At 39.8% G+C, this 13,460-nt stretch overlaps 1 protein-coding gene across 3 annotated transcripts in view; it reads left to right on the top strand.

Moving 5' to 3' along the window:
• Nucleotides 1-13,460, top strand: part of LOC126284229 (uncharacterized) — a 333,906-nt gene that overhangs the window by 279,364 nt on the left and 41,082 nt on the right. For all 3 annotated transcript variants that reach the window (XM_049983005.1, XM_049983007.1, XM_049983006.1), the window contains one exon: nucleotides 1,413-1,555. In XM_049983005.1, the coding sequence (XP_049838962.1) occupies nucleotides 1,413-1,555 (143 nt within the window). The remainder of the gene's footprint in view (nucleotides 1-1,412; nucleotides 1,556-13,460) is intronic.

Genomic DNA, 13,460 nt, shown 5'->3' on the forward strand with positions numbered 1-13,460 from the left:
CTAGGAAATATTTTTGTGGCATTCACTTATGTTAGCTTGTCATTCTGGAAGGCAAATGGACCAACACAGTTATGCATCTATCCTTGGGGACCATTTCAACCACTTCATGCAGTTTGTTTTTCCTTTGCATGATTACATGTACCATCAGGACAATGCGATGTGTCACACAGCTTGCATTGGACGTGCATGGGTTAAACAGCACCAGGATGAGCTCACCACACTCCCTGGCTACAAAACACCCTGGCTTTAAAGTAAATGGAGAACCTGTTTGACTACCTTAATCAGGCTTTTCTTTCCATGGATCCTCAACAGAAAAACCGAGCACAGCTGGTCATGGCACTGGAGTTAGCATGGCTCTACGTACCTTTCAGACCTCACAGGCTCTGTTCCTGCAAATCTCGCAGTGATCTGCACTGCAAAATTATTCTGGCTTTTGACAGGTGACCACATTAATGTGACTGGACAATGTATGTGGATAGAAACAAGTGGAGAGTACTTGTAAACCACATACTACAACTGTATTGGAAAACCAATGGTGGTGGTGGTGATAGTGGTGGTATTGCTGTATCATCCTCATATCCCCTTCCCCCCTTTTCACTGCCGCATTTTTTCAGTCTCCTTTTCCACTTGCATCTTAGCCCTTTAATTCTATTCATTTCACTTTTCATTTTCTTCCTTGTAATCTGTCTTAATGTCTTGCTGTGGCATCTATGTACTGAAGCTGGCATAGTGCTTTCTTTGACCTTATCCCTCATTCCCCCCCCCCCCCCCCCCCCACCCCCCCCCCACTCTCCCTCTCTCTCTCTCTCTCTCTCTCTCTCTCTCTCTCTCTCTCTCTCTCTCTCTCTCTCACACACACACACACACACACACACACACACACACACACACACACACACACACACACCTCCATACATCTTGCTCTTTCCTTGTTGTCACATATGGATCCGTCTCAACCTTTGGTCCTAATGATGTGGCCCTCCATTATAAGTACCCCAAGATATCCCGCTTTTGTCTTTGGCAAAGGAACTAACAGAAAGCAAAGAACAATTATTTCTACTTTTAAATGTGTGGGTCAGGAGCACATTGCATTTTGTCGTCTAAAGATAAGTACTGGTCAGTCGTTCTGTCTTGTTGTAATGTTAAATTACATACAAACATTTAAATGAAATATAATAGGGACAAATTGTTGTCATTTATTTTTCTCGGCAGCCTTTGACTTCTTGCCAAATAATATTGTGCTCTGAGTTGTTACTAGCACATCACTTGTTTGAGAGGATGTGAGTGACACTGTTACTTGAAAGATGCACTATGCTGCCAGTCCATAAAGAAATTGTTGTCCTTGTTTTTCTTTAATAAATTCATTCATCATTCCATTTTAATAATTGTTCTTTCATAATGCTTTTTTATAGGACAAGGAAAAATGTGCATGTTGGCAACAGACAATGGAAGGGGTTAAATATGGCCCAGAAAGTGAGTCACCCAACCACGAGGGCTATTACTACAAGCGACTGTATGAACCACTTGTAACAGGCATCTATGAGTGTAATTCACGGTAAGAATATTACCTTTCTTATTTAACAGTGACTCCTATTGTTATCCAGTAATGAATTGGAGGTGGGGGGATCCTCAGTGGCTTACAAAATTAATTTTTTGAGTTTGTTGTGTAGAAACTCTGCTGAATTATTGTGAAGAGTCTTCAGATAGATAAGATGGGCCAAATAGAAGCAAACAGACACGTAATTTAGTGTGATCATTTATTAGTTTCTGAAATTGACAATTGTGCTAGTTAATACTTAATAAAAATTCGATGTACTTTATCTAGGCTAGTGATATGAGTGTTTCTTTTGTGCAGTATAAATGGATATCATGATATTTTTGTCTATTGTTCATAATGATGGAAAGTCCAGGTTGGAGTATCAACAATATTGTTAAATATAGTAGAATTATAGGGACAGACAGTTCAAGAGAAAAATCACAGCATTATAATGAAAAAGAAACACTCAGAAAGTTCAATCATTTGAATGTCTTCTCCATCTGAAATTAAGAAAATTATACATTCTCTTGAGAATAACAGCTCATCTGATTTTGTTGGTGATTTCAATAGAGTACCAAAGATTTGTTCCCATAAAATAAGCCTGGTCTTATCTGAAATATGTAATGTATCATTAACCCAAGGCATTTTTCCAGAGAGACTGAAATATGCCATTGTTAAACCCCTCTTTAAGAAATATGGTAAGAGAGATGCCAGTGACTACCGACCTTACTTACTGACCTGTTTAGGTGCTCACATCATTTTCCAATGTTTTTGAGAAGGTGATATATTATAGAATAGTATCTCATCTTAGCAACAGTATTTTCCTCAGAAAATCATAGTTTGGGTTTCAGAAGAGCTGCTCTATTGAGAATGCCACTTACATGTTCACTCACAGAATTTTACAAATATTAAATAATAAAACGGAGCCAGTTGGTATTTTCTGCAACCTATCTAAGCTATTTGACTCTCTGAATAACAATATTTTTCTATATGGGAGGTTTGAAGGTTTGTGGGATGACAATATAGCCAACCAATGGATAGTAGATATCTTAACTAAAAGAATGCAGAAAGCTGTAATTAGTAATTCAACCAATATGGTCCAGGAACTCAATTCTGAATGTGGAGAAATTGTGTGGGGTTCCCCAAGGCTCAGTCTTGGATCCACTATTGTTCCTCATATATGTTCAAGAGTAAGTCAAAAATTATCCTTGATGTAGCAATACTTTTTATTGCAGTACAAATAGGACATGTATATTCACATCTTTTTCAATGTATTCCACTTGCTTTTCAACATACTTGGTGCACCGTTGCACAAGCTTCCTGATACCCTCTGAAAAGAAGGTTTTTGGTTGAGCAGTGAGCCACTCGTGCACTGTGTCCTTCACTTCTAGGTCAGAGGCGAATCAAGGGCCCCTTAATGCCTATTTGAATGGACAAAACAATGTGTAGTTGGAAGGCGGCAAGTGGAGGACTACACGGGAGATGAGCCATTACTTCAACCTTGAGTTTCCAGAGTGTTTCAGCAGTGTGGGTAGCGGTATATGCATGATGATTGTCGAGCAACAACACAACACCTTTTGACAGCAGTCCTCAGCATTTGCTTAGAATTGCTGGCTTTAGCATGTCGGTATGGATCTCAGTGTACTATGCATTGTTCATTGTTGTGCCACTCTCCTGATAATGTTCCAGTACTGAGCCTAGTGCATTCCAAAAAGTGGTAAACATCAATTTTCCTGCAGATGGTTGTGTTTTGAACTTTCTCGCAGCATGATTCTGGGTGTTTCCATTCCATACTCCGCCATTTACTCTGTGGCTCATAATGGTAGATAATGTTTCATCACCAGTGATGATTCTGTCTAAGAAGACATCATGTTTGTTACCACGGCGATCCAAAGTTTTTGGAAGATATCCAAGGACGTTTCTTTGTGCAATACAGTGACTTTCTTGGGATCTATCATACATTAGGAGTGTACATAAAGAAACAGAAGAAATGGTTAACAGTGTTCTTAAAGGCATCAATGTGGTTTTCTGCAAATGGTTTCCCCCTCAATTTTAAAAACACATAGCATATTCAGTTCTATGCATTTAGGGGTACTACACCAGTCATAATTTTAACACATGATGAGAAAATAATAAATAGGGTGGAAACTTAAAATTCTTAGGTGTGCATATTGAGGAGAATTTAAACTGGAAAAATCACATTTTGGAACTTGTAAAACAACTTAGTTCAGCCGCATTTGCACTTGGTAATCATTGTAAATCTTGAGGAGAGACAAATCAGTAAGTTGACGTGGTTTGCATACTTTCATTCAATAATTTCGTATGTAATTATGTTGTGGGGTAACTCATATTTAAGGAAGAAAGTCTTTGTTGCTCAAAAATATGTAGTAACAATAATGTGTGATGCTCACCTGCAATCATCCTGTAGACATCTGTTTAAGGAGTTGAGCATTCTTAGTACTGCTTCACAGTTTATTTATTCCTTTGCAAAATTTATTGTAAATATTTCACTCCATTTAAAAAGGAACAATAATGTATGTAATTACAATACTAGAAGGAAACGTGACGTTCCTCCACATTAAGGTTGACCTTGGCATAAAAGCAGTGCACAATGCTGCAACAAAAAGTTTTGGTCAGTTACCCAGTGATTTAACTATCTGACAGACACCAAAGTAAAATTTCAAAACAAATAGAAAAAGTTTCTTCTTGACAACTCCTTTCATTCTTTAGTATTTCGATTATTATAATGTGTAAAAGATGGTCGGTAGGAAATCTACTCCTAACTGTAATTTTTTTTTATTTTTTACTTATAAATGTTGAGCATATAGTGATATTTACAAATTAATTTACAGTGGAATGTAAAATGACTCATTCTACATCATTACAATTTATTGTGCAAAATTATGCATGAAATATGAAAAGGGTAGACTGCTACTCACTGTAATGATGACACATTGAGTTGCAGACAGGCACAAAGAAAGACTATTACACATTTAGTGTTGGCCAAAGCCTTCTTCAGAAAAGAGAAAACACACACACACACACACACACACACACACACACACACACACACACAGAGAGAGAGAGAGAGAGAGAGAGAGAGAGAGAGAGAGAGAGAGAGAGAGAGAGAGAGAGAGGGGGGGGGGGGGGGGGGCACATGACTGCTATCTCTGGCTTCTGTGGCCAGAATGCAACTGTCACGTAAAACAAAAGCAGCTTTCCTGAGAGGGGCAGAGAAGGAGGAGAGATAGCAGATTACGGTTGGGTCTAGAGAAGTCAGCACTGTCTGGTGGGGTGTGCATGGGACTAGATGGCGGCAGGACAAGGCTGCCAGGTGCAGTGTTGGGAGGCTGTAGGTAGGGAAGGGGCGTGGAAAAGGAGGGGAGCAGGAGAAGGGAAAAAGACTAGTGGGTGCACAGGCAGAGAGCAGTACACTATGAAGGTGAGGGGATATGAATTGTGAGGAAGTGATAGGACAGAGGGGGTGAATATTGGGTGGAGGATGTGGGGACAGTCAGTTACCATTGGTTGTGGCTGCAATAATTTCAGGAGTGGAGAATGTGTTGTAAGGACAGCTCACATCTGTGCAGTCAAGTAAAGCTGGTAGTGGAGGGGAGGATCCAGATGGCCCATGTGGTGAAGCAGCTACTGAACAAGCGCCTTATCTTCAACTGCATGGTGTGCCACAGGGTGGCCCACTTTGCTCTTGGCTACAGATTGGTGGTGGCTATTCATCCTGGTGGACAGCTGGTTGTTAGTCATATCCGTATAAAAAGATGTGCAGTGATTGCAGCAGGGGAGGTATATGAAATGTCTGCTTTCACCGATGTCATAGCCTCTGAAGGGGTAGAATGAGGCTGTGATAGGAATGGAGTAGGAAGAGCTGGATTGGTGGATTGGGTCTTCCATAGGGACATGAGCTCTGCGACAAGGGGTTGGGATTGGGAGTGGCATACAGAATGACTAGAAAGTTGTGGAAATTGGATGAGCAATGGAACACCACTTTAGGAGGGGTAGAATGTTCCTCATTTCAGAGCATGATGATATATAACCAAAGCCGTTTTGAGGATGCAGGTCAGTTGTTCCTGTCCAGGGTGGTACTAGATGATGAAGGGGGGCACTCCTCTGTTGTTGGTCCTTAGGAGCAGTGGAAGGATTGGAGTGTGAAGATATGTAACAAGAAATATGTTTGTGGACTATGTCTTGGGGTATAGTGTTTGTCTGTGAAGGCCTTTGTGAGGCCCTCAGCATACTGGACAAGGGAATTCCTGTCCAGTAGGTATGGTATCCCTGGCTGGCCAGGCCATATAGGAGGGATTTTTTGGTGTGGGAAGAATAGCAGCAGTCAAATTTTGACACCAATCTGTCATTTCCATGATACTGTTCATAATATTGGGCATTGCAGCAAATCTATTCATGTAAGTTAGATGTTAAAAACCATGGCCCCATAGGTAGTATATGTTCTGGAAAATTTTTTTCTTCATATTCTTTTTCCTGGCCTTGTCCCCTATCTTCACCGGATTGGCATATTATTTATTTAATTTGGCAGTGTTAGTTGTAGAGGGTTTCTGTCACATTCCCCCCACCCTCCTCCCAGAATGTGATATTTGTACCTCATTTGTCTGCATCAGTGGTATCTCATATGAAATTGTGATAATGTTTTCTGATTGATTGTGAATCGTGTAACTGAGGTGGGATGTGGATACCAGTCTGGTATTCACCTAGAGGGGATATGGGAAATTGCCTAAAAACCACATCTGACTGGCCAGCACTGCAGCCCTCATTGTTAATCTGCCAAGCAGATTCAATCCAGGACCAGTATGCCTTCCGAATCTCGGAAGTGGCATGCTAATGTGTGTGGCTATCTGGGCAACTTGTTGGTATTTGTTGATTTTATTTAATTCATTGGGTAGACAAGACAGCAGTAGACTTAACACACTGTTGGCCATATTGAAACTTAAGTTTTTTGTATGGGATATCTCCTTGGCATTCTAGTGTCGCCAACGAGTATCTTTGAAGAGTAGTAGAAGCCCTTTTACTAGGTCTTAGTTACATACAATCTCTTTATGAATTGAAATACTAAATGTGGTGTAGTTTCATTCACCAAATCACATAGTTAGCGCCTGGGGGAATCTTTCTCCATACCCATTGTATACAATTGTTTTCTGTAGTTATAAAGGCCAGTCATTAGACCTACCATGAGTTTAATATGCCTCCTGTTCGAGCCCAGGATTGCATTAACTTCTCTTAAAACATGGTTTCAGCATTGTTAGCTTGCCATGTTCTCCATGTTTTTTGTTTTCATATCTTAGTCCTCTGTTCTGTGTGCTGCCTCCTGATCTAGCTATGTAGTTTTGATTTTCCTTTGACCTGGTGATGGTGGAGACAGGTTCCTGTCCAACAAGTGGAGTCATCACCCCTGTCTGGCCATCCTATCAACTTGTTCATTACCATTCATTACTGAGTCATCAACATAAGCAGGTGAAACCCATTGCAAACTTGGTGTAGTTTAGGGGTCAAGTGTAATGAGTGAAGGTGGTGTAAGACAATGGTGTCATATGTTCAAAAATGGTCGAACTGGTGATGAAGAGAAGAGTGGTTGAGCAAGTATTGTGAATGCAGATCTGATTCCTTTGGTTGATGAAAACCTGAGAGAAAACTGGAGAGTCACCATCTCAGAGCTTTGTATTTATTTTTCCACACATTAGTCATACTCTTCTGTACATAATGATTACCAAAGATTTGGGCTACTGGAAATTTAATGCCAAGTGCTTGCCTAAACTCGTTTCTGAAGAACAAAAGGCTCAGTGTATGGCAGTAGCACTTTGATGTCTTGTGTATTACGATTGATAAGCTGAAGCTTTCCTCGACCAGATTCTAACAGGAGATGAGACGTGTGCGGTATGTGAATGCAAAAACAAAACTTCAGTCAAGGCAGTATGACTATACTAGTTCACTGGAAAAACTGACAAAGTGTCACCAGAAACCTTGGTGTCAAAAGCGTGATTTTTCTGCATGACATCTCCCACCCACATACAGCACAACATACTGCAACAAAACTGCCAAAGTTCAAATAAGAAGTTTTGAATCACTGTCCCTACAGCCGTTACTTGATGCCTATTGACTGCTAACTCTTCATCTTCATGCACTTGAAGAATTGGCTTAGCTCAAAGAGCTTTGGCAATGATGAAGGCTTGAAAACCAGCATCATAGATTGACTTCAGTTTCAGGTGGCAGAATTCTATGATTGTGGAATTTCAAATCTCGTCAAATGCTATGACAAAAAGACAGTGTGGCTGGAAGTATGTGGAAAAATAAATTAGAATGTGTACTGTCACAGCCAGCGACCTTGCCGCAGCCGTAACACAGATTTGCGTTGCATCACCGAAGTTAAGCGCTGTCAGGCTTGGATAGCACTTAGGTGGATGACCGTATGGGTCTGCTGAGTGCTTTTGGCAAGTGGGGTGAATTAGCCATTGTGAGGCCAGTTGAGGAGCTACTTGGCTGAGAAGTAGCAGCTCCAGTCATGGAAACTGACAATGGCCGTATTGGCTGAAGATGATACCGTGATCGGTTGAACTTTGGACCGTCTGATGTCTGTTTGAACACTGTTTAGCTTATGTTAGTGTACTTTCACAGTATATAAAACAAATTCTGTAATTTAAATAAAATAGAAAGAAACTTCCACATGGGAAAAATATATTAAATATGTCTGCTTGTGTCTGTGTATGTGCGGATGGATGTGTGTGTGTGTGTGTGTGTGTGTGTGTGTGTGTGTGTGTGTGTGTGTGTGGGGGGGGGGGGGGGGGGTGCGTGCGTGCGTGCGTGCGAGTGTACACCTGTCCTTTTTTTCCCCTAAGGGAAGTCTTTCCGCTCCCGGGATTGGAATGACTCCTTACCCTCTCCCTTAAAACCCACATCCTTTCGTCTTTCCCTCTCCTTCCTGAAGAAGCAACCATCGGTTGCGAAAGCTAGTAATTCTGTGTGTGTGTTTGTGTGTTTTGTTCATGTGCCTGTCTGCCGGCGCTTTCCCGCTTGGTAAGTCTTAATATAAATTCTGTAATTTCATTGACATAAAAAAAGGAAAGAAAGAAAGGTAAATGGATTTACTTTATGAATAGGCCTCGTATTAAATATGTTATTAAATGTGGAACACAGTTGTTATCTGAAGTATAATGAGGCAGAGGTGGAGCTGTGCATCCAGAGAATATGTATTTAAAGAAAACTCTAATTAGCTTACTATTTAACATTTTGCCGTACGCCTTTCATAGCAGTGGGATTAGTTAAAAAAATACTTACGAAAAACTTCTCTGGTTTATTCTGGCATACAGATGTTGACAGCTGTAGTACAGAGAAGCCTCCTGCTGTGTGGTGCACTACTGCATTTATAAATATTTTGTATAGATTCTTGTTAATTCTCGAGAGACGAATTTCAGTGCAGAATAAAACAGAGTATAGAGAGAAAAAAAAAACACTGTAATCAATGTCATAGCAGATGGTAATCAGAGGTACCAAATAAAATTTCCTATTGTTTTGGATGGGATGTCAGAATTGTAACCAGCAGTCAGCCGCAGAGTAGTACTGCCAGTGCTACTCATAATAAGAATGCCCCATTACATTAATGATCTTGTTGCATTAATAAATCAGAAGTTTGTAGAAATTCAAGTAATGCAAAATGACAGACAATTAAAAAAAAAAAAAAAAGCGCTGACAGTAAACTGTATTTGATAGCTTGAAGTGAGAATATTATACCACAGTGTATTTTAGTTCCTGAATAGGGACTGACACACCTTGTAATAGGTAGCAGCCATTGTTGTAACATAAAAATATTTTCTAGAGACTGTATCCAGACAGTTTCTTCTTACAAATTTGGTGTTATCTTTCCCTGTAGCTAAACGTAAGAGTTCATTCTGATTTTTTTTGCTGTATTTTTCTGTCAGCTGTTTCGTGCAATTTAGTTAATACAAGGGAAACAGATACAAGCACCCAACTATTAAATTAAGTAGCCTCTTAACTTCTGTTTTATATATAGAATAAAATTGAATTTGTGGATGCATCTTACATTTGTAGATATTTTTTTCAGTTATTAAATATTAATATAATATTTTGAAGTACAGGGATAAATATTTCAAAGGTCTTTCATGTACATGACCTGTGTTGTTTTGTTACGGCATGTGATATGGCAGTTTGCAATTGATGATAATGAGACATGTTATGCAGATACCAGATACTGTATGATATTCTAAGCTGGAAGATACACCTTATCCCACCACATGCTAGTGATCAGCAATTCCAGAGTATTAAATGACATTAGGTTTCTCTTTCTAGTGAACTGATCCATTTAATATGTTAATGGGTGGGTCTTTTCTTAGATATGAATTTTGTATCCCACTTGGAAGGCGGCATGTGGGTAGGAGCAGGAGCAGGAAAAATACGTTGGTACTGCAGTGAGTAAAAATGGTTTACTGGTGCAAGAAAGAATACATAACTTTGTACAGATGTGAAGTCTTAGACCCATCGTATGTAGAGCAAAGCTGAAGCAAAGTTTCCTGGCTGGAGCAGAGCTCGTAGAGCTGCACAGCACCAGTTAGAGGGCACTGTAGTCGCTGTCTCGTGGTGTGCCAACCTTTGAAACTATGCCGTGGCATCGTTGCTATCGATACCACAATGAATGAAGCTCTACTGTTGGATATTGGGTGCACTGAACCCAAGCAGCTGTAAATCTTGCTAAACAGACCAGTATCATTTGGTTGCAGCTACTGTATAGAAGCACATTAGAGACACTCTAGCAGCATTGGTCTCTTACATGTGATTGTGCAAGGGATGTTATGGAAAATAAAACAATATTTTTACTTATAAAAGAAGTGTATGACCTCAAACACTTAGAACCTCACAAAAATTTACTTAAAATATGCCGTGTTTACCGGAGTACAAGACGAGCCTCCCCTGTTTTTTGATAAGCTCCTTGAGAATATTATATTTCTTAACACATACTGACTAATCAAAATTACAAACTTTTATTCATGTATGTCTATCATAAAGTTAACATTACACCTATTCTAAATTGATACCATTTATTATTTACATTTTGATAATACAAGAATGAATGAAATAAACAAAAAGAAATTTTATCTTCATTACATTTTTGGTTTACTTATCCTGTTGTCTGTGGTACCACTGTTTTTAGTCATCACTGTTGTCATCTTAACAGGACAGCTGTGAATCTCTGTTGTCACACATATTTGGCAGTTTCTTGCAAATTCTGAGGTTGATACTGTGGGACCTGAGAACATAGCTGTTTTCTTGTGAACACACAGTGGATTTCACTTCGCTTCTATCCTGATGTGAGAATGTTTCAATGACCCTTGTTTCAGAACATGTCATCTGCCTGCCACTCTCTCACTGGCTCGTAGAACCAGCAGCTGACACACACCCCAATCATTCCCGCCATACCTCACAGTGAGTGTTGACAACATTGCTGCATGAAATACATAAGTACACCACTGGCTCCCACCTAGACTTTTAGCGCGTCCTGCAAAAATGTATGTTATTGTTGAGTGTTTGTCCAATTTTATAATCAGTTCAATTCTGAATGCAAACGAATTCAGACAAACTGCAGATGAAGCGTGGTAGATGTTTATAGAAAGCCTAAGTATGCAGAATACATTCACATGGTTGGGTGCACGATGAAATTTTTGCATGCCCAACACTCCCCTCCCCACACTCGTGTTAGTTCTCAGCCATGCTTGGTGCTGTTCCCCCACCAACTTTCAGTATAGCTATGCTTGACTGACTGTAAAACATGGACAGCAATATCTTCTAGGCTGCAGGTCATATGAGCAACAACATCTATTACGTAAATAAAAGATAGCAATCACTATCAGTCCCATTCTGTAATTTTTGCTTGTCCCATGATCTAGTGACATCTGTTCGTACTATCTCCGCAGTGGGTCTTGTTGCTGTAATTTATTCTGACAATGACAATTATCCTGTTTAATTTGATTTATTTCATTTCTTAAACATTTCATTCAGAGTTAATTTTCCTTTTTGTTTCATGTGCATGTCATCATTGTGTTCTAAATCTGATTACAAAGACTTTCACTGGTATTCTGATACGTGCACATTGATCAAATTTCTCATTTGCAATCCTCTTGGTAAACCATAATGAAATAAAATATTGACCTGGGCTCAGAATCAAGTAATGGCTTTTGAAAGATGTTGTTGTTGTTGTTGTTGTGGTCTTCAGTCCTGAGACTAGTTTGATGCAGCTGTCCATGCTACTCAATCCTGTGCAAGCTTCTTCATCTCCCTGTACCTACTGCAACCTACATCGTTCTGAATCTGCTTGGTGTATTCATCTCTTGGTCTCCCTCCATGATTTTTACCCTCCACACTACCCTCCAATACTAAATTTGTGATCCCTTGATGCCTCAGAACATGTCCTACCAACCGATCCCTCCTTCTAGTCAAGTTGTGCCACAAACTTCTCCCCAATCCTATTCAATACTTCCTCATTAGTTATGTGATCTACCCATCTAATCGTCAGCATTCTTCTGTAGCACCACATTTCGAAAGCTTATATTCTCTTCCTGTCCAAACTATTTATTGTCCATGTTTCACTTCCATACATGGCTACACTCCAAACAAATACTTTCAGAAATGACTTCCCGACACTTAAATCTATACTCGATGTTAACAAATTTCTCTTCTTCAGAAACGCTTTCCTTGCCATTGCCAGTCTGCGTTTTATATCCTCTCTACTTCAACCATCATCAGTTATTCTGCTCCCCAAATAGCAAAACTCCTTTACTACTTTTAGTGTCTCATTTCCTAATCTAATTTCCACAGCATCACCCAATTTAATTCGACTACATTCCATTATCCTCGTTTTGCTTTTGTTGATGTTCATCTTATGTCCTCCTTTCAAGACATTATCCATTATGTTCAACTGCTCTTCCAAGTCCTTTGCTGTCTCTGACAGAATTACAATGTCATTGGCAAACCTCAAAGTTTTTATTTCTTCTCCATGGATTTTAATACCTACTCCTAATATTTCTTTTGTTTCCTTCACTGCGAGCTCAATATACAGACTGAATAACATCGGGGAGAGGCTACAACCCTGTCTCACACCCTTCCCAACCACTGCTTCCCTTTCATGCCCCTCGACTCTTATAACTGCCATCTGATTTCTGTAAAAATTGTAAATAGCCTTTCGCTCCCTGTATCTTACCCCTGCCTCCATCAGAATTTGAGAGTATTCTAGTCAATATTGCCAAAAGTTGTAGGTTCAGTATTGCCTCACGTGTTCCAATATGTCTACAGAATCCACACTGATCTTCCCCGAGGTCGGCTTCTACTAGTTTTTCCATTCGTCTGTAAAGAATGTGCATCAGTATTCTGCAGCTGTGACTTATTAAACTGATAGTTTGGTAATTTTCACATCTGTCAACACCTGCTTTCTTTGGGAATGGAATTATTATATTCTTCTTGAAGTCTGAGGGTATTTTGCCTGTCTCATACATCTTGCTCCCCAGATGGTAGAGTTTTGTCAGGACTGGCTGTCCATAGTTCTAATGGAATGTTGTCGTCTCCTGGGGCCTTGTTTCGATTTTGATCTTTAAGTGCTCTGTCAAACTCTTCATGCAGTATCATATCTCCCATTTCATCTTTATCCTCTTCCATTTCCATAATATTGTCCTCAAGTACATCGCCCATGTATAGACCCTGTATATACTCGTTCCACCTTTCTGCTTTCCCTTCTTTGCTTAGAACTGGGTTTCCATCAGAGCTCTAGATATTCATACAAGTGGTTCTCTGTTCTCCAAAGGTCTCCTTAATTTTCCTGTAGGCAGTATCCATCTTACCCCTAGTGAGATAAGCCTCTACATCCTTACATTTGTCCTCTATCCATCCCTATTTAGCC

Source organism: Schistocerca gregaria, chromosome 8, assembly GCF_023897955.1.
Source record: "Schistocerca gregaria isolate iqSchGreg1 chromosome 8, iqSchGreg1.2, whole genome shotgun sequence".
NCBI lineage: Eukaryota > Metazoa > Arthropoda > Insecta > Orthoptera > Acrididae > Schistocerca > Schistocerca gregaria.